The following is a 21833-nucleotide window of genomic DNA, read 5'->3' as shown; positions in this document are numbered from 1 at the left end:
AACAGTATTGTATTTTTAGATTATTTTACATGGGCTGGAGGCATATATATTATATGATTTGACAAAATGTATTAAACTGATGTCAATATTTACTTACCTTGGCATCTTTTCCAGACTACCACCTACATCCACAAAATTGGTTAAACAACCATCAGCTAAGGAAATATACTCAACTTAGGAACAGGAAGGTTTGACTTAGGAATTGGCTAAGTTAATAAACGTTTTGGTTGGACTGGAATCATACTAATTAACTTTTAATTCTAGGCAAGTTGTATGTTTATTTTGGCTGGGAAGCATTTTCTGATCACACGTATTTGGTGATGAGTTGATTTTTGTTTTACTTTTGTGATCCCCTCCTAATATATTCAATTTGGAATTGCCCTTGAAAGGTACCACATATTGACAAGGCAACTAACAAGACACACACTGGGTGAACAGCTCCTATCTTATGGTTCCAACTATCTTCCTCTAATGTTGCTTGTACCAGATGATAACACATACTATCTAATACTGTGTGTCAGGCATTTTATATGCATTACCTATTTAGTAATTGCAACCCTAACATATGTATATCATCATTTCTACATTAGAAATGAGGAAACCGAGGCTCAGAGAGGATAGGTAACTTGCTGAAAGCACACATCTAAGTGGCAGAGAAAGGGTCTCTCTGCTGCCAGAGCTGAACTCTTTCCACAACATCATTATGCCTCCCTAGACTTCTCTTTCAGTATAAGTCTGAACTCCCAGCAAAGGAGTCTGAATTTTTGAGCTGAAGTAGACAGAGTTCACATGGTACAAAGCAAGAGAATAGATCTTGCTCTCCCAGTCTAACGTTTGCCTTTTACCAAGGTTCCCTACCCCTATTTGAACTGCCTGTCAAGTACCAGCTGCCTAAAAAGATGGCAGTGGAACTTCTTAGCTATGGAACTGCAATTATGAGACTCAGCAATGAAACAAGCCTGTAAATGAGATGACTCGAGGTGGCTGAGGTGATGACAGAGACAGTCCATCGATTTACTGGAAGAGTCTATGCATTCAAGCATTCACACATCTCCAAATCGAGCTCCTTTTAGAGTCAAGCAATTCAACATGCATTTCTCCAACTTCTACAATTTATATCCACACGGTGTATATAAGCACTTCGGTGCACAAATTTCAGATTCTATAGTTGGACCACATAACTGACAGTGGGGAAAGTAGCTAACTCAGAATTAAAAAGATACAAGCTTGAAAGTTCTTCTAAGAGGTTTTACTCTTCTAAGAGTGTAGGAGGAAGGGCCCACTTTCCTATTAGGAAAAAGTAACCCATAATTTTTAAAAGGGCAAGTGCACATCACAGAAAGATAACATTAATTTGTAATAGAGCAATATAAAAACTTTTATTTTGCAAATGTCCAATGAGTACAATAATTGATATAAAAATGTTGGTATTTTTCATTTCATAGTCAGAGGAGAGAAATGGAGTAGAGATAATGACAAGAAATCTGAAGGGAAGAAATAAAAAGAATACAAAGAGCAAAGGAATAGCTGTAAAACAGAAAAGAGGAAGGAAGAGGAGAGGGAAAGCAAGGACCTGTGACATGGTGGAAGGGAGCAGAAGAGGAAAGGCAATGAGAAAACTTAGGAGGAGGAAGAAAGGCGTCGAGGGAGAAAGCAGGCAAGATACAGATGGAGGAGGTTCTGAGGTGAACATACCACTTCTTGGTAAAAACTATTATCATGTCGCTTGGTCTGTGGGCACTGACATACAACAATAACCAGTGTTATATGAAACATTTGTGAGTTATCCTACAGTTTCAAAGAATCCTTTAATCAATAAAATTTACTTTTTCCTCTTTTCCAAATAAAATTTTACTTTGCTAAGGAAAAGCTAATTTAGCATTAAATGGTAACCTGGGTTTTCAATGTTTATTTTGAAACCTCAGAGTTCCTATAACTATCTCTTTGTGACATTCAAAAGCTAATTACCTTAGCTTTGTTTTTGGAGTGACTAGAGCTGCCTTAAGCCACAAACCAACCTCTGTACCTTTGTACTGACCCTTCCACACACCCCCAAATCCAGTTTCTATAGTTAGTTCCTACAGGGTGTCGAATAAAGAAGGGAAAAAAATGTGCACGGTTTTAGAGAAGCACACGTTTTAGAAATAATTGGTTAACCCTAGGCACAGCATTCAACCCTTCAGAGGCTCTGCCTTCAATAAGATGGGCATGGCACCTACCATAGCAAAAATTACTCTCTGAGCTACATAATTGAAACTAAAGAGAGATTGTCTCATGGGGAATTTCATGAGAGCCAAGAATTTTTTTTTAAAATACACCATTCCTATGTTAGAGCAGTCATTATGAAATCTTCATATTTGAAAATTTAATACCAATTTCTGAAATGAGTTAATACTCTTTGCTTAAGGTTTATGAGTTGAAATACACAGTTTGGTTACTTAATGAATTTTTATGAGCATTTTATGAATACTCTAAAATTGTTGGGGGGTAGAGGTGGGGCAGATTAATTACCACAATGTTTCTTGAAACCAAAATAGTTAGATAAATGAATTCCCCTTTGCATACATGAGTGTCATCATTACACAGACACTGCCTCAACACTTCTTTCTATTCTTGGTGACCCAGCCCATTCTAACAGGATACACTCTGCCTTCCTTCTTTTCTTGACAGTGTGTAGGGTCACCCATTTTTTTCTATTTCTATATGACATAAAGAACTGAAAAAAAAAAACTTTATCTATTTGTGTGAAAATATATTCAAGTTTTTCTAAATGCCAGTGTTCAAAAAGTACTGGTCACTCTATGCTTCTCAAATGTACAGGCTATTGGAAATATGAAGGGGTCAGGGCATCAGCAACAATTTGGGAAGATTAAAGAACCAATAAATTTGTCAAAATAGCGTTTGAAATAATCAGAACAATTATGGCTTAATATGCAACATATCCTAAATAATTGGTAATGTAAAGTTCCCAGATCATTCTATAAAATTAACCAATTCCAGAGAGGGGAAAAATATATCAAAGATAAATTTTATATATTTTCTTTTGAAAGAAACTAATTTATGAAACAATTTGTAAGTCAATGGTATTGACTTTGAATTCTTATCAAACTTCCTGTCACCTATTTTTTAAAGATGAAAAGGAAAATATATTAGAATAAGACAATTCTTATTTTAATAAGAATTATTATTCACATAAAAATATGTGATCACAATGGTACAACTTTCTCATTTATTCTTTAACATTTTTAATGAAAATAGTTTAAAATAAAGTCATGAAAAGTGAAGAGAAATATTCTAATTAAATAACTTGTAGTAATATTGTGCTGTAAATGAAGTAAGAATGTCTGCCTAAATGAGAGGCTTTCAAATATGATTCTAAAGATCTGATTTTTTTTTAGTTTATCCTTGGAATTGAAACTCAATAGGGAACACATGTTAAAGCAAGACATATGATTTAAGAAACAATCTGAACCATGGTAAAAGATGTTTGAAATAGATTGTAGAGAGGAAGACGAAATATATGACAAATAGAGCAAAATGCTTTTAAAATGCTCAGTTTTCATAGTCATACAAGCAGGACACAGCTATATAAGTTCACTTATAAATTATATTTAACAAATGAGTCTGAGAGTTTCAAAATGCTGATTCCAGAATCTGAGACATATAAAGAACAATATAACCATATAGCTGATCAACAACACAGTTACCTTAGCAATGGCGGGTCATTTTAATTCAAATAATAAAATAATATCCTTGAAAAGAATTTAATCTGGGGCATATTACCAAAAATTATGTCTGACATATATATCATTCTGGTATTTGAGAAGTCATTACATTGCACTGCCTTTGAACAGCAATTTTTTAAAATATTGCAACCAGTTGATTCCAGAATACACATACTTATAATAGTAATACTGGCAATTGTTATAATGCAGTGCCCTAAATACTTCATCCTGATTTTTTAGCAGTAGGAGTTGATTTTCTCACATACCTCACAGAGGATTAAATAAACAATGGAAAAGAAATGTTGCATGAAGGAACTATCAATAGTGATACTGAATTTACAAAATACAATAAAGTCCCCTTTTTAAAGCATCATGCCATATTACCAATTCAGTTCTGTCTATGACTAAATTCTTTCCCCTCAATCAATATTTTAGAGCATATTTTTCACTGTAACGGGACACTTTCCCCACCATATGCCATTGTAATTACAGGAATTCTAGTCTATTATGGAATCCATATAAATTGTCTCACCAAAGCTAAAGCACTTTCACAGACTCATTTAACTGTGCTTGGCCTTCACAACTTTTTTTCTAATGTATAACCTCTCCTTTCTGATGGCGACTGAGCAAAAACAATCTTATGAGTAGGAAGGTACTCACTACATGATTTCAGGGGTATCTAAAAAGTCTTTCTATCCCAAAATATATTATGCCTACTCAGTGATGCCAAAATTCTTTGAAACAAAAAGAGGAAAACATCTTTCCACAGTTGTCATTAAGACTGTGGGAGAATTTAATATGGACAAGTCACATTAACTATAAATCAGTTGGAGAAGAGGGTCTGCCAACAAAAAAGTGGGTAACCCCCTGAGGGCAGGGGGTGAAGAAGAGGGATTAAATTGAGAAAGGAAAGGTACAGATATCAACCAAGCCTTTGCATGTTTCACAATACTGCCTTGGCCCCTAGACGAAGGAGCAGCGAATCACTGGGCATGGCTGGAAAAGAGAAATGGCTACCTGACAGGACCATTTACATTTCCATTTCCTATTTTCCCATCATTTGCAACTTACACACACACAAAAAAAAACCAGGCCCGGGCCTGGAAACCATTTTGCTGAATTGACCCTATTTTGGGTCATGTGCAAAAAAAGAGAAATTCTAAGAAAGAAATTCTAATTTCTGATCCTGAGACCTTTCTAATTCAACATGATGTATATGAGAACCCCTTTTTGCTGAGTTCTGCACTGTGGTGTGCTCATGCAAAGACACCAGAGTTCATTGTGACTAATGGTGCTATATCAACAGTCATAGACAACAAAGTTTAAAAGATATAGGAAGATGAAGCAGAGGTACTTGAGTGACACCTTTTCATTAAAAAGATGAAAACTAGCAGAAGTAACCATGCACTGTTTACAGAGTTGCCAAAACTGCAAATAGATGGATATACTACTTGAAACTGGAAACATGGGCAATTCTGTTGGGCAAACAAGCTTGAGATTCTTTAGTAGTATATTTTTTTTCAGAAGATTTTCAAGAGAATTCTTTAATATGACATATACAGAGACCCATAATTTTGAACCACTTTTATACTAGATTGATATTTGCCCCCCTCTCCCATTTCACATTCAGAGCTCTGTCACACAGTACAAGCCTCAGAGGGCGGCTGACACAGTCTGAGGTGCAGTAATGTCCTGTGTTAGGTGTCATTGTACATACCACCCCCTATTTCAATGCAGTATTGTAGGTCAAAAAGTGACAACCATCAGCTGTACCCAACATAATTCCTCCAAATGTTGAGTTCAATGTAAATCGTAGATAAGATGGATTTTTCCTGACATAACTGTTACATTTTAAAGATGTATTTGGTTAGGAATGAAATATCAAGGTAATATTTTGCAGATTTATTACCTTTAAAAAATTTTGGGCAAATGACCTTATGTTTTAGTATGGTATAAAATGAGCTAACCACAAACGTACATTTAAGTTTCTGATCAGTTCAATTCTTAAAGATGCTATATAATTTTTAACATTAATTTTCAAAAATCTAAAAGAAAAAGAGACACGTGTGAGCATCATTTCATTTTTAAACATTTCTTCTAACTGTAGATCATCTTATAGGGTAAAACTCTTACTAGGGCCTGTAGATACAGCCAGTTTCAGAATCTGTGTATTTGACAAAACAGTTACAGGAATTTAAAATCTGATATAAACTATTCTCAAAGCTTATAATAATGTTATCTTCTTAAACTTAGAAAATAAAATTTCTCCACCTTTTCTGGTGGCAGAAAAGAGGTAGAAATTGAGACTCCCCCCGCCGCACCCCCAGCCCCATGTCCAACTTGAAGTATTATATTTTATTCTTACTCTGTATCATTCTTTCCTTTTCAGACTTAGGTATGTGCTTACGGTCAATCTTAGACTGACTTATATTTGCTAGCTTTATAGCAAAAGCAAAGGATGTGTCATATTTTGGTATTTTTAAGTCTATGCCGGCACCTTACAAAGGATTTTGAAACAGATAAATAAATAAAGAAGGCTTTGTACTATCACATGGTCTTCCATCACAACCTGACAGTCATACCTTTTGGCCCGTTGGCTCACTAACCTACCACTCTCTCTCAGAACTAATAACAGGCAGGCATCTTTGCTAAGGGTCACACCAAGTTGACAGCCTGAATCAATCAGTCTTTGGGTGAGGTCTGGGTTACCATCATATTGGCTAGTCCTTCCACTTAAAGATTGTCATGGCCTCAGACAAACACCAGATTGTTCTTGGAAAAGAACGGAGTCAGCATTTTTATTATAGAAGGGACTAGTTACAGAAATTAATTTTCCAAAGCTAAAACTGCACCAAATTAGACTCCTTCTTTACAGACAAGGCTGCCACCATGCCACAAGAAAGTTGTTAAACCACCGTTTTAAACCTCTAGAAAGCGTTTATTTAGGCTGAATATTCACAAGCAGATATGAAGGGGTTTTTAATAGAAAACTTAAGGACTTTTATCATTTTTACATGCATGTTTATCTGAAATGCCAACTGCTCCATGGCTTATCTCCTGCTATGTCAATAATCGTTAGCCTACAAGAGATCGAAACTGTAATATGAGATTACTAGATGATAGTTTCTATTAGGTTGGGTATAAGTATTTTTGCCTTGAAATTCTCATTAAATAGTGCCTGTCACGGCTTAAAAGCTCCATGTAAGTGAAATATTCATACGTTCCAGCGGAAGTAACAAGAAAAATCTTATTTTCCCACATACTCGTTTACTAGCTTAAGATAGTCGAAATGCATACATTGCATAAAATTATATTTCTGGAGCTAAATTTTGCTTCTTCAGTAGCGTTTAGTTGTGATGAAGAACTCCATAATGGTCCTTTTAAAAAAGGTACCTTTAAATTATTAGGGGCTTACAAACCCTACCTGGAAATGAAGGCTGTGCAGATAAAAAGACAGTCACTAATAAACAACCCAGAGATCATTCTAAAAACAAGCAGCATGTGAAAAGTAAGAGAGTCATCCAAAAAAAAAAAAAACATCAATTACTGACATTTTAAATGGCACTTGAAAAAGAATAGAGAGCTGGAAGCAGCCGCTACGTTTCAGGAGGACTGCCTGAATGAAATGAGAGGGACCTCTGGCTGATGAGCAGCGGGAACTTTGCAGCCGGCGGGCGACGGCGCGGGGCAGCCGCGGACCGGGGCGCGTCAATCTGTCACCAGCCGGTCAGCAAAGCCCAGCGCCAGCCCCACAGCCACCAGGGTACCTTCAGGGGGAACGGGAAAGGGACAAAGGTCTGGAATCCGAGAGCTGGGGTTAAGAAAACAAGATGCGCGGAGTCATTCAACGTGTCGCCTGCGAGAACGAGGAGTGAAGGGGAAAGACGCCAACCCCCAAATTCTCAGGCATTTCTCACAAGAATCCGCTCATCAGGAGACGCGTGAAGGGAGTGTGTGGTGCGGGGATTGTGAAGAAATCCCAACTCGCCACTGGATTCTCACTAAGTTTGTTCTCTGTGCCTCCACAGAACGCGATGTTGAGGTAAGGGCTGCCCGCTCCCTGTTCCAATGGCCCCTTGGCAGAGGGAAAGGAGGATCAGCAGCTGCGCTCGCGGGCGCAGCGGCCGGGCGGCGAGCGCGGAGGTGCGCGGTACCTACCATGGTATTCTTGTCCCGGTACGTAGTAGGTGGGGCTGCCCGCAATGTGCAGGGAAATGAGCACCTCGCCCTGCTCCCCATCCCCTTCCAGCTCCCCGTGGTGGGTGCACAGGAAAAAGAAGGGCGAGAAGCGGGGGTAGTAGCCCGCCGCCGCGCGCGCCCTCAGCGTCGCCCCCAGCACCAGCGCCAGGAGGACAGTCCGCGGGGCCCAGCAACCGCGTTCCATGCCGCCGCCGCCGCGCGCCCCGAGCGCCGCTCGCTCATTCAGTTTGGGAGGCGCCGGGACCGACGAGCCGCGCGCAGCGAAGGCGAGAAGGCGGCGGCCGGGGGCGGAGAGCGCTTGGAGCGCAGCCCCGCCGGGAAGTTCCGTGGGCAACGGCGGCTCCCAAAGTTTCTTTGGGCCGCGGGAGAGCGGAGCCGGGCTGCGGGCGCCGAGAGCGCGTGGTCCGCCGCCGCCGTGCGCCGCCGCCTCTGCGCGACGCCCCTCGGCCAGGCCTGGGAAAGCGCCCGCCCCCCTCCACACCTTCTTAAAGCCCCGGGCGCCGAGTCCCCCCCGCCGCTGCCACACGTGTCGCGGCCGCTCCCCCGCCCCCGCGCTCCCGCCGGCCCCCGCCCTCTCGGGCTCGCTCACCCGCACCTCGCGCGGCCGGGACGCACGCCTCTCCGGGGCCCGGCGCGGGAGCCCGGGCCGCTCCCGGAAAGGCGCCGAGGGGCGCGAGCGGGGGGGCGGAGGGGGCCGCGAACCTACAGGGAGGGGTGTGAACGCCCGGAGAGAGGGAACCTCCCGCCCGGTTGTCGGCGCGGGCGAAAGGGGAAGAGTATCCCCTGTGGCCCTCTGATTTCCCTCTTTTTCCTAGAGAAAGCGAAGGGGAAGGAGAGGGGCGGCGGGGACCGGCGCGGCGCCGGCTTCTTTGTCTGCGCGGCTGCGCCCCGCGCCCCTCGGGGCTCGCCCGCCTCGCAGCCGGGCGACCTGCACTGCTTCCCCGCCACCCGATCCGCGAGGGGCTCCGGAGCTCCCTTCCCGTCCAGGCCTCGTCCCTCTCGTTGCCCCCCTGTCCGGCTCCTCGACGCAGCGACAGAGCCTCATCTGTAGCCGGATTTTAAATGAGATTAAACGAAAGTGGAATTGGCAGCTTCGAGTCGTGCCTGGAAATGGTGATTTGTGCTGCTCGGGTGGGGAATTGTGTGGCAGGAAGGGCTGGCGGAGCTGAGCCCCGACAGGCGCTCGTCGCTGGACTGTTCTGTATGCACTGATGCTGAGTTCTTCAGGCGGAGATGGTTGTAGTTTTTAAAATCTGTTTATTTCATTTAAATGTCAGCTACAACCAGTGTCCCTGAAATGAGGGAAGGGGAAAACGTTCTGGGGAGATGCTGGCAGCGGTGATTGAAGCGGGTGGTAATGAGCTGCTGCATATGAGACTGCGGGGAAGTGAAATAAAAAGCACGTTTTTACCCGAGGACGCGCTGGCACGAGCCCTGCAGCATCCAGAGATGGGGGAGCGGGGTTGCCTGGTTTTAATGCCTCTCCCCACCCATTCTTGGCCTACTACCAAGCCCAAATAAACCCGCACTACAGAAATGAGATTATAAAATTGGAAAGGATGGTGTCTTTGCCTGCACTGTGTGTGGGTGGGTGGCGTAGGGGGTAGATGAGGGGTTCAAAGGCAGGGTCCAAAGGGAAGCCTCTGTAGTCACTTCATTGCAAGAGATTGTTTTTCTTCCTCTTACCCAGGCCAAGTTCACACAGGTAGAAAGAAAGGGCCCACTTCCAGCTGCCTTCGGTTTTCCTCTCTTCAAAATCCCGGAGGGCACGACTGCTATGTATATTTGATATAATAATCATTTCCACTGCAGCTCCGTGCTGTGTGCAGGCTATATGAACTGAAGGTAAATTACCTAAATTTAATCCCCACTCCACTCAGAGAGGCAAACAATGTCCCTATTTCAGAAGGGAGGAAACAAAAATGTTAACTTCTGTCCAATTCCAGTAACAAAAGGTGGTTGGAAGGCAGCCTGGCTGCCGGCTCCAAAAGCTCTCACCCATCCTGGCCCTGCAACCATCTACGCCAGCTAGAAGGAAAGCTACCACTACCACCTGTTTACAGGAAATGTTGCCCCAAACACAATTACAAGGAACTCGCCCTCAGCTGGCAAGATTGTTACCACGTCTTCCTGTCCAGTTATGTGAATATAACTTAAGACAAAATGAATCACTTCTAGGAAGAATCCAAAATTATTGAACGTTTTCAGCTAACACTTTAAAAACATTTACTATGTATTAAGTGCTCTCCTAAGTACTTTACATAAACCCCTTTAATCCTCAGAACAACCCTGTAGGGAAAATACTATTAATGGCCTCATATTACATATGGTGAAACTGAAGCACAGAAAGGTCAAGAAACTTGTTTAATGTCACAGAGCTGATAAGTGAGAGAGCTATGACTTGAACTCGATTTGAGTCCCAGCACTCTACCCCTGCAAACCACCTCTAAGGAATGAGTGTTAATGTTGTTAGAAGAATGGGAGAAGAACTATTCTGTATCTAATCCTTTCATTAATCCTCCTCACTTAATCCTTTCATTAGCCTGTGAAGCAGGTATAATTATCCTCATTTTTTAGAAGAGAAAGTTGAAATTCATAAAAGTTAAGTTGTTTGTCAAGGGTGCTCAGTAAGAAGAGGAGACTGGAATCAAATCTGGCCATGCTTGGTGCCAAAGTCGCTGCTTTAAGTTTAAGTGAACTGTCTTTAGTGAAACACTGATACTTCGTCCAGGTCATAACTGGCTTAATTCCCAGATGATTCCCAATTCCCAGAAGGTCCCTCTCTTTCCACTCTGTAAGGAGCATTGTCTTATGCATCTCTCACTATGGCTTTCTTAACACTCAATTTATGTTACCTAGTTTATTTTCCCATTTTTCCCATTTTTGTGCTTTGTTAACTTTTTACAACATTACTTGATATGTGCATTTGGATGACTTTTATATACTTAGCTACTCAGGCTCTAATCTCTGACTACAGCCAGTGATTGTTCATTAACAGGCACAGAGACTGTTTAAATAATGCCTTGAGGGGTATCAAGCTGCTTAAGAAGGAGGTAGATGCTAGTTAGTACCCTCCACTTAGCAGTCCTTTGGCCTGGCATGAGTACTTGTGCCCTTACAGTAATAGAGGTCCAAGTTCATACATCCCAGACTTTCTTGGTTGGATCCAGATTATTAATACTTTTTAATAATCTTAAAAATAAATCATGAAAATACACAAGATGTTTGAAGAATCCACTTGAACATTAGGAATAGCATCTTTCTCGTAGAGCAGTTTACTGAGTCACACAATAGGTGACAAACCAGGTTACAGTTCAAAACTTCTAATTTCCCAGAGTGTGTGCTACACCTTAGATCTTACTTTTTAGTAAGTCATAATAAATATATTCAAGAATATTTGTCTAGTCCACACAATCAACAAACTTTCAAACTAAATGGAAAAATAGAGAAGTGCTTTCTAAGAAAAATTGGTTTGCATTATAAAATCTGCAAAAGATGTCAAGGTGAGAAATGAGTAAATCTGTGGGAAAGGAGTTTAAAATGGGATCAGATTCCTTTTTAATTAAAAGAGCTTTGAAGTGATAATTAGTCTACCAAAAAATGATACTTAACCATTCTTGGAATATAAATCCTTTCTTGCTGAGAAGTAGAAATTAGGGCCCAGTACTGAATTCAAGTAACATAAAGAATAGCACAATGGGAATTATATTTATATAACCAGATCCACAACTTTCAAGTCTTTGGAGGATGATGAATCTAAATAAAATACAAAAAAGATGTTGAATTATAATTAAAAGTTGCAAGAGTTCACTCACTGTCTGCCTTTATTGATCTTTTTGAGCCAAAGTATCAAAGTATCAAGGGATGCCCAGTACTTTTGATACACATAGGAAAATGAATCCCTACACTTATTTACTATGTAATAGTCAAGCAAAAAGTATATGAAATTTTAAAATATATAAATACATATATGGAGAGAGTGAGTAAACTGAAATCAGCCAACCCTTGAGGCTCTAAAATAGTAATAAATATTAATATACAAAAATACATAATATATAAAATTATCTATATAAAACAAATATAAATGTATATAAATAGTAAATAATAAATATCAAAATAATAGTAAAAATAAATTAGAAAATCCTTGTTTACATAGCAGTTGCTACACTTATAAAACCTATTACCCATAAAATGTGATACCATTTGAGGAAACTGAGGCTCTTAAATAAAAAAACAGCCAAATCTTTAGGGAATGAACCTTCACTAGGAAAGATGGGATATTTGAGGATTGGTGCCAATGTTCATGTCCCACCAGAACATGTTACTTAATGCAACCCAAATTAAAATACTGAGATGAGATAAACCATGAGTCAGTAGAAAGTCATTATATCATAGAATTTCTGAAAAAGAACCCAGTTCCTCAACATTGAAAATCCCTCTTTTTAAGCTTCTCTACTTTTGGGGATGTTCACATGCTGTTGCTTCTTTCGGGAATGTCCTTCCCATTTCTTGTGCCCTAATTGCACACCCTCAGCATCCCCCTCCCCCACTTCATCCCCCAAGCCTCTGTTTACATGTTTTGCCTCTGAGAGACCTTTCTTGACCCACCCTCCTCATCCTAAATTAGGTTCTCTAGAGCTACCTTGCCCATTATAGTGGCCCTAACCTACATGTGTCTATTCAAATTGAAATTAAATAAAATTTAAAATTAAGTTCCTCAGTCACACTAGGCATACTTGAAGTATTTGGTCCCCACATATGGCTAGTATTTCATGTATTGGATGGAGCAGATTTATAGTCTGTGACGGTTAACTTTACGTGTCAACTAGACTGGGTTAAGGGAGCCCCAGATAGCTGGCAACACATTATTTCTGGGTGTGTCTGTGAGAGTGTTTCTGGAGGACATTGGCATTTCAGCTGAGTAAAGGAGTGGACTCTCCCAATGTCAGGGGCATTATTCAACCAATTGAGGGCCCAAATAAAACTAAAAAACAGAAGAGCAAATTCACTTCCTCTTCCTGCTTGAGCAGAGACATCTATCTTCTCCTGCCCAGACATCTGCACTCCTGGTTCTCAAGTTCTGGAACTCAGATTAGGACTTAAACTGCCAGACCAGACTCAGACCGAACACCACCACTGACTTTCCTGGTTCTCCAGCTTGCAGAGAGCAGATTATAGGACTTCCTGATGTCCATAACTGCATGGCCAGTTCCTATAATAAATATCTATATAGTTGACACTTGAACAACATAAGGGTTAGGGGTGCCCACCCCCCCATGCAGTCAAAAATCCATGTATAACTTTTTGATACCCCAAAAACTTAACTATTACTAGCTTACTGTTGACCAGAAGCCTTACAAATAACAGAAGCAGTTAACACATATTTTGTATGCTGCATGTATTATATACTGTATTTTTACAATAAAGTAAGCTAAAGAAAATGTTTTTTCAAATTGTCACAATCTCCAAAAATTTTCAATACACTTACCAAAAAAAATCCACATACAAGTGGACCTGTGCAGTTCAAATCCATGTTGTTCAAGGGTCAGCTATATATCCTATTGGTTCTATTGCTGTGGACAACCTTGACTAATACTTACTGACTGCTTCTATGATTACAGAAAGTTCTGTTACTCAGCACTGTCCTATACTGGAAGGATGAATGAATGCTCAGTCACTAACACATTAATTCGATCAATATTTCTCAGATACCCCCGTGTGCCAGTCAAGGCGCTAGAGGCTGTGGGCACAACAGTGAATAAGGCTAATACTGTGCCTGGCCTCATGGGGTTCACGGTCTAGTGCTGGGGACAGACCGTAAACAAGTACAACAAATAAGATAATTTCTGACACTGGGAAATACTAGGAAGAAATAAAATGGGAAGATGTGGTAGGAAGTGTCTAGGGCAAGGAGGTTCCTTTTGACTGAGGAGTCAGGGACAACTTCTCTTGAAGAGTGACCCTGGAGCTGAACCTTCATGGATGTGGAAGAGCAGTCCCCTGAAGTATGAAGGCCCTAAAGCAGGACCTGCTTGGGATGTTCAGGGTTCAAAAAGGGCTGCAGAAGAAGTCAAGACAGTATTGGATGGGGCCAGAGAGGCAGGCAGGGCCCAGATCACATCGATGTAATGAGGAGATTTGGGTCAGGGAGTGACATGATCCCAAGGAGTTAACTAAGTTATAGAATAGCTAGAATGCCCCCAAAAAGTTTGAGAAAAATATCTTCTAATAAGTTTCTCCCAGGCTTTAAATAAATATCCAGCATACCATTTTAATGTAACGGTCTCCAGCAATTTCTATTATAGTATGGCAAAATATATTCATTCATTTATTCATTCATTAACTTGGCAAATATTAACTGAACAGTTATGACACGCAGAGTACTGTGTTGGGCACTGAGAAAACAGTGGTCAACAAGACAGATACAGCTCCTGCTCCATAAGGCTTATATTTCAGTGGGAGAGAGAGATATCAAATCAATTACTGCCATCAGTGATGGAGTTATAAAAATGATGCATGCCTTAAAGGAAAGCAAAGGATGGCAAGTTAAAAAAGAGAACAGAAGAAGCTTAACTGAGAAAGAGGTTGAAGCTAAGATCTATGAGTAGCTTGGTAAAAAAGTGCTGAGAAGGAGAAGGAGGAAAAAATGTCAGGCCGAAGCACCAACGTGTAAAACAGAGCCTGTGTGGAAAGGGAAGTGGCAGATTCAAGGCCTGAAAGAAAGTCAGTGCTGATGTAAAAAACATCAAGAGAGCTTGACCCTGATAAGCAACTAGCACGATTGGCAGAGCCTTGGCCACAGCAAGGAATCGGGTCTACTTCCTGAAAGCAGTGGTGAGGCATGTCAGGGATTTTAAGCAGGGATGTAACACTGTGGTCATACTTGGGTGTTTGGAAGGTCATCTTGGTGACGTTGGATCAGAGAGAAGTGAAAGATGCAGGGAGAGGATTAGGATGTGTTTAAGTAGCGCAGGTGAGAGGAGATGGAAAGAAGAGGACAGAACTGGGAAGATGAGTTAGAACCACAGGACTGAATGGTAGACAGGATCATTGGCTGGACATAGAACTAAGGGGAGAAAAAAGTAAAGATACCCAACTTTCAGGCTTTTGCAGCTGAGAAAGCTTTTTTGGTGACTTACTGTTAGATAAACTATTTTTAAAACTACTTTTTATTGAGTAAACTTTTAAATAAATATAGCTATGCACAAAAAATGAACAGATAATAAGTGTAGATCTGAATGCATTTTCACAAACAGAGCACCCCATGTGAGCGGTCTCCAGAGAACGTTGGGCAGACGTGCACGTGACTCCTGTGAGCCATCACTCCCCCCCAGGGTGTGGAAGGGATTTTAAGCAGGGACATAACATGTCTTCAGTATGATTAATTTTGCCTGTCTTTTAAAAACTTTAGAATTATACTATATATATGACTTTATATATCCTTCTTTGGCTCAACATCATGTTTGTATGAATCATCCATGTTTGTATGAATCATCCATGTTGTTACATGTAGCAATAATCTGTTCATTCTTATTATTGTATAATATGGGGGGGAGAATCACAATTTAATGGAAATTTGGGCCTTTTTCAGTTTGGGGCAACTATCAAATTGTGGTTTAAAATACTCCTTTGCATGTCTTCTGGGGAACACATGCATACATTTCAGTTAGGAAAGGGAGTGTTGGATCATGGGGAAACCTCTTTTAACGCATTGCCAAACTAGTAAGATATAGGGAGAAATCTTTAGAGGTCAAAAATGAAGTAAAAGCAAAAATCCAGAGGTAAACAAGTATGTCCAACACACCCAGGACTCTGTGACAACTCCCATTTCAACAGACCTTGAACCTTCATTCTGATGGCTGTGTGAGGTGTGGAAACAGGATATAAAGCTTAATGCCTGTCCATGGTGGGAAGAACAAGATAACTCTTCCTCAAAGTGGAGTTTGCCAGTTAAAAATTATCTGATGCCAGTTTATGTTGAGATATGTACAGAAATTGAGTTGTTAGGAACTTTTAATTTTATAATGTAGTAACATCCAAGCAGCATTCCATTTTTCTACTAACTAATCTATTTTATAAAATTATGTATGTGATGGATTACAGACAGATAGTTTGTGAAGCACTGAGATAGGAAACCCATGAGTAAATCTATGACCCATCCTCAAATAGCTAGACTGTAGAAAAAAAATTTTTTTCCCTCATTTGTCTCAATCTTGTTATAGGATAGTGACGGCAGGGGAATTTTCTCACCAAAATTTGAAACTACAATCTGTCTCTCAAGAGTTTATGGCCTACATTCATACTTGCATTTGATTTGAAAAACCTCAAGCTAAGAATTGATTTTAAGTGTTCCTGGGTTGAAAGTGCTCCCAGGCACCTAGAAGAAACAAATTTAAATCATCTCTAGGGAGGAAAAAAACCACCTTCAAGTCAGACTTCAAAGAATTATGGCAAAAATGCACTGAACATATGTCCATAATCAAAAATCACCGATATGTGCAAAAGCAGAACCCAGTGCGTCAATAATACTGTAGATAACCAGAACTGAGCCCACAAAGACTTCAGGTATTGGAATTACCAGCTACAGAATACAAGGTGCAGCTATATATAATAAATGTACAAAAATAAAATACTGTTTCAAAAATATAATTAAGAATAAGGGACCATCAAGAATGGCCAGGCATTTCAAAGTGAAAAATCTGAGAACGAAAATTTAGATTTCCAAAGACAGAGGCATATGCTTCTGACAGCATGGAGTATGAGCCATTCTGGAAGGCCTTCTCCCTGTACACAGCTAGATCCAGCATAAAACATTATTTTCACGTGTTACTGGGCTCATAGAGAGTAAAGGAAGTCACTAAGAGAACAGGAAGTTTTAAAAAGGAACGAACCATGAGGGGAAACCAGAACCGTGTGCAGTGAGCACATATGAATGTGGGCCCCTCACTGTATGGAAACTCAATATACAGCAGCAGGCACGGAAAATCAGAAAAGAAAAAAGTAGACCCCAAGAAAATATGCTGAGACAATTGGCTATCCATAGAGAAAATAATAAAATTGGACCTCTACCTTACAATGAGGCCCATAGGGCCTGCATGAACCTCCTCTGAGGCCCTAGGGGACCTAGAAATGGGTTCGCATGGTATGTTTTTGTAAAATTTGAAAAGTAAGGTATTTTGTGACCACATTTATTAAGATCACTGTCCTTTCTATTCTAGCTACATCTCTGCCTTGTTTCTCTGTGTAGAGTGTCATTGGAGCAGTTGTGAATAAAAAAAATTTTTTTGGATGTGACTAAAGGGAAGTTAATTTGGAGATTCATTGCATTTGAGTTTAGTTGGGTGTTTTTATATGCTTTTCAGCCACTCTGTGTTCACCTAAGTTATTGCTAGCTGCTGTCCCCATAGCAAATGACTTTGGGAAATGCTTTTACTGTCCACTATGTGGACCTAACTGGATTAGAGCTTATATCATAGACCTTGTCCTATGGCCCCTGACACCAGAAATATGTGGACAGTGATTGTGGATTTAAGTTAGTCAGTGGAACATTCTTCCAGTCATAAGATGTTTCTCTTATGCAATATAAGTTCTCTTCTGTTAAAAATACACAAAATAATGCAGTGTTTACAGTTATACCTACAGTTTTTGGATAGGATCACTTGAAATATAATTAAACTTAACCAGAATCCTTTATTTGAAAGGCACAAATCTGTAGGACCACTACAAATAGCACACACATCTATAAGTGGGGTCTTGGGCTTCATGATTCCTAGATGTGGTGTGTCTGATATACCTTGCTCTGACAGTCTGATGGTTCCAGACAAAACAGTATACAAAATTGTCACCAATGCAGTGAAATGACCTGAAGAAATAAGTGTTCCAGTGACATATTCATCAGTAGAAAGAGGTATGTAGTAGTAATAATGTGAGTAATTTGGTGATACATTGCATCTGACTGCTTTTGGTATGTCTCAAATTCAGATTAATTTAAAATTTTTCATAATTGTTGATTATACCAAAATCTAAATATGGTAAAGGAGACATATTCTAAATAATGTCAGAACATAAATATAAATTTAAAAATTGGGGGTAGTTTTGAAATGTCAAAACTATATATAACAATGGGAACCAAAAATTCTGAAGGTCAATTTCATAAAGACAAAGAATTAAGATAGCCAAGAAAATATAGATGGCAGAAATGAAATTATTTTAAAAAACAAAGAGATTTTTAAAAATTATGAGAATTACTACCCTCCAAAACAGGAAATGAAATGAGGAAGGTGAAAATAATAATAAAGAAAAACAATTTATATGATCAACAGAATATACTTTGAGTTCTGAAGCCACTTCAGTTTGATAAATTTGTTGACTTGGATAAGCACCATGATCTTTCATTTTATCCCATTCAGATGGATTATAATTCACTCAACAGTTGATGAAACTTCTGTAAAAAATGTTTTCAAATTGTAATTTCATTACTAATCATAGAGAATTAAGCAAATCATGCAAAGAACGAGAGCTTCTCAAATGGGTATTTTTTTTTTGATGTTTTCAATAGCAAAGCCACTATGTGATTTTATCTGGGCTATTGTGAGAGTAAAGTATTGCTTTTAATGTTTTGTTTGAAAACTCTTTTAACAAGACATATGAGTTTGTTCGTACCAGATGGATGTTCAGATGGAATGAATTTATTAAGAACCTCAAATTCATGAAGACTCCACAAGGCATAAGAAGTCTGTGACATATGTAGCAGTTTATTGAAGAATATGCAGCCAAAGATGTAGGAAAAGGAGTATTATAGAAGTGGGTCAGGCAGTTCATTAATAAAAATATTATGCTATTTTCCCAGATTTTGTGATGTTTGCAGTATTTGCTAGCTTTAAAATTTTTGTACTTTGTTGTATTTTTTCCTTATTCTTAATAAACCTCTTTCTTACATAATTTATTATTTTTATTAAAGAGGATGCCCAGTTATATATGTCTCATGTCACACAAGGCCTGACTCCACCTCTCCTGAGTTTCAGTCAGTTGTGCAAAAGTGTGACCTCACCTGATGTGAACAGGTAAAATCAATTCTGACTAGTGGTCATTGTTTCCAATTGCTTGTGCCCATGCTGTATCAGTTTTTATTTTGGGTTAATTTTATATTTTTCATTAAGGTGTAATTGACATACAGCATTATATTAGTCTCAGGTATACAATACAATGCTTCAAAATTTGTATGTGTTGCAAATGATCGTCACAATAAGTCTTGTTAACATCCATCACCATACATACTTACAAATTTTTTCTTGTGACGAGAATATTTACTCTCTAGCAACTTTCAAACACACAATACAGTCTTATTAATAGTTGCCATGCTTACATGTCATCCCTATGATGTTTTTATTTTATAACTAGAAGTTTGTATATTTTTGCTCCATCATCCACGTCACCCATTCCAACCCCAATGCCTTTGGCAACCACCAATTTGTTCCATATCCAGGAGCGTGTTTTTTTCTTTTTTTAAGATTCCACGTATAAGTGAGATCATTGGATATTTGTCTTTCTCTGACCTACTTCACTTAGCATATTGCCCTCACCTTTCATCCATGTCGTGTTGTCACAAGTGGCAAGATATTGTTCTTCTTTATGGTTGTGTAGTATTCCATTGTGTGTATATATACCTGTATATATACCACATCTTTATCCATTCTTCCATCAATGGATATTTAAGTTATTGTAAATCATGCTAAAATGCACATGAAGGTGCATATATCTCTTTGAGTTAGTGTTTTTGTTTGCTTCAGATAGATACATTTCTCAGTCATATGGTAGTTCTATTTTTTATTCTTTGAGAATCCTCCATACTGCTTTCCATAGCAGCCACACCAATGTACATTCCCACTAACAGTGCATACGGGTTCTCTTTTCTCCCCATCCTCACCAGCATCTGTTATCTCTTGTCTTTTTGATACTAACCATCCTAACAGGTGTGAGTAATAGCTCACTGTGATTTTGATTTGCATTTTCTGGATGGTCATGTACCTAATGGCCATCTGTATATCTTCTTTGGAAAAACGTATATTCAGATCCTCTGCCCATTTTTTAAATCAGATTGTTTTTCTTTTGCTCTTGAGTTGTATTAGTTCTTTATTTATTTTGGATATTAGCCCCTTTACAGATATATGATTTCCAAATATTTTCTCCCATTTGGTAGATTGCCTTTTCATTTTGTTGAAGTTTTTACATATTTTGAATATGAAACCCTACTCACAGTACAGACAAAAAAAATCAATTGCTAAAAATCAAGTTTTAAATGTGAAAAACAAAATTTCAAAACTTTTAGAAGAAAATATTGTGCTGGATTTCTTTCATTTGCCCCCACCCCCAGATCCATTCTCCACTCTTTTCCACTATGAACTATGCTCGAGGTGCTGACCTACGCAGAAGGCATCAACAGAGAGCCCATGGCCTCTGTTTTCTGGGTGAGTTTGGCCAGTAGGGTAATGAGGCAGTAGACCCAAAAGAGGGGGAAAATGAGAGTAAGGATGTTTACAAGGCCGGGAAACATGAGGTGAGTAAAGCATCACTCTGAAATTTGCCTCTGTATATTCTGTCTTATCTTGCCTTCTGGAACTCTTTTCAGATGTAAACTACATTTTTATCACTCACTTTTTCCTATCTTTAAACCTTTCTGTTATGTTTTCTATTTGTCTCTCTGTCCTGGATTTGAATTTCTTCAGATCTGCCTGCAGTTAATTAATTCTCTCTTTCCTTTTGTGTGTCTAAGCTGCCATTAACCTATCCATTGGGCTAACATTTTTAATTTTTATCATGTAATATTTGATACTGAAGGAAGGTCTGAGACACAATACTGTACTATATACTTAAAATTTCACTAGAAGGGTAGATCTATGGTAAATGGTCTTAGCACAGAAAAATAACAATGAATAATGAGTGCAAGAGGAAACTTTCAGCAGTGATAGATATGCCTATGGCAATAGGTTATGGTGATGGTTTCACGGGTGTAAACTTACCTCAAAACCCATCAAACTGTATATATTAGATATGTACAGATTTTTGTATGTCAATCATACCTTAATAAAGTGGATTCTTAAAAAAACTGTGAGAATAATGGTAATAATAAATATAAATGTATTTTGTAATGAATAAATGTACATATCAGAATTTAAAAGTTAAGTTGTAGAAAATATATACATAGATATGTATATATAATTTAATTTGAGACTGAGGTAATCAGAGTTAGAGTTGGTTCAGGAGGGAGGAGCATACAGACTAGCTTCAATTTTTATTAATAAGAGTTTAATTAAACCTCATGTTCAATATGGGTATCCATAGGGCTTACATGGCAGAAGGGTGACCACTGACAGGAGTAGAAGGTGAAATTAGCCAGTGCACACTTGCGACGCCCAGAAAAGAAAATATGAGAATGGAATATTATTGACCAATCTCCATCAGTCATGTACAGAGATGCACAAATTCTAAACAATCTACTAGTAAATGGAATCCATCAAAATATAGAAAAGATAATAAAGGATGACAAAATTGGGTTCACCCCATGACTAAAATAATAATTTAACATTAGGAAAGCTCTTCACTATATTAATATTTAAAGAAGAAAAATTAAATAACCATTTCAATAGATACAGAAAATTCAGCATCCATTTATGATGAACTCCCAGCAAAAGAAAATTGAAAAGAACTACCTTAATTTGATGAAGGGTATTTCTAAAAATGTCTGCAAGAAACATTATTCTTGTTGGTGAAACATTAAAAGGATTCCCTTTAAGATCAAGAATGAGACAAAGATTTCCCCCATCATCATTTTTATTTAACATCATATTAGAAGTCCTACTAAGTGAAAGAAGAACAAAAAAAAAATGCAGTTGACCCTTGGACAATGCA

At 39.0% G+C, this 21833-nt stretch overlaps 1 protein-coding gene across 2 annotated transcripts in view; it reads right to left on the bottom strand.

Moving 5' to 3' along the window:
* RELN (reelin) overlaps positions 1 to 8448 on the bottom strand; it is a 482819-nt gene extending 474371 nt beyond the window's left edge. The window contains exon 1 of one of the 2 annotated variants that reach the window (XM_057504425.1): positions 7884 to 8448. In XM_057504425.1, the coding sequence (XP_057360408.1) occupies positions 7884 to 8109 (226 nt within the window). In that variant the 5' untranslated portion in view covers positions 8110 to 8448. The remainder of the gene's footprint in view (positions 1 to 7883) is intronic. The other variant, XM_036892412.2, reaches the window with a different exon arrangement.
* Positions 8449 to 21833: the final 13385 nt, after the last annotated feature.

The sequence above is a fragment of the Manis pentadactyla genome, chromosome 7, assembly GCF_030020395.1.
Source record: "Manis pentadactyla isolate mManPen7 chromosome 7, mManPen7.hap1, whole genome shotgun sequence".
Taxonomy (NCBI): domain Eukaryota; kingdom Metazoa; phylum Chordata; class Mammalia; order Pholidota; family Manidae; genus Manis; species Manis pentadactyla.
Note: the sequence above shows the minus strand (reverse complement) of the source record. Positions and strands in the feature narration are given on the sequence as shown.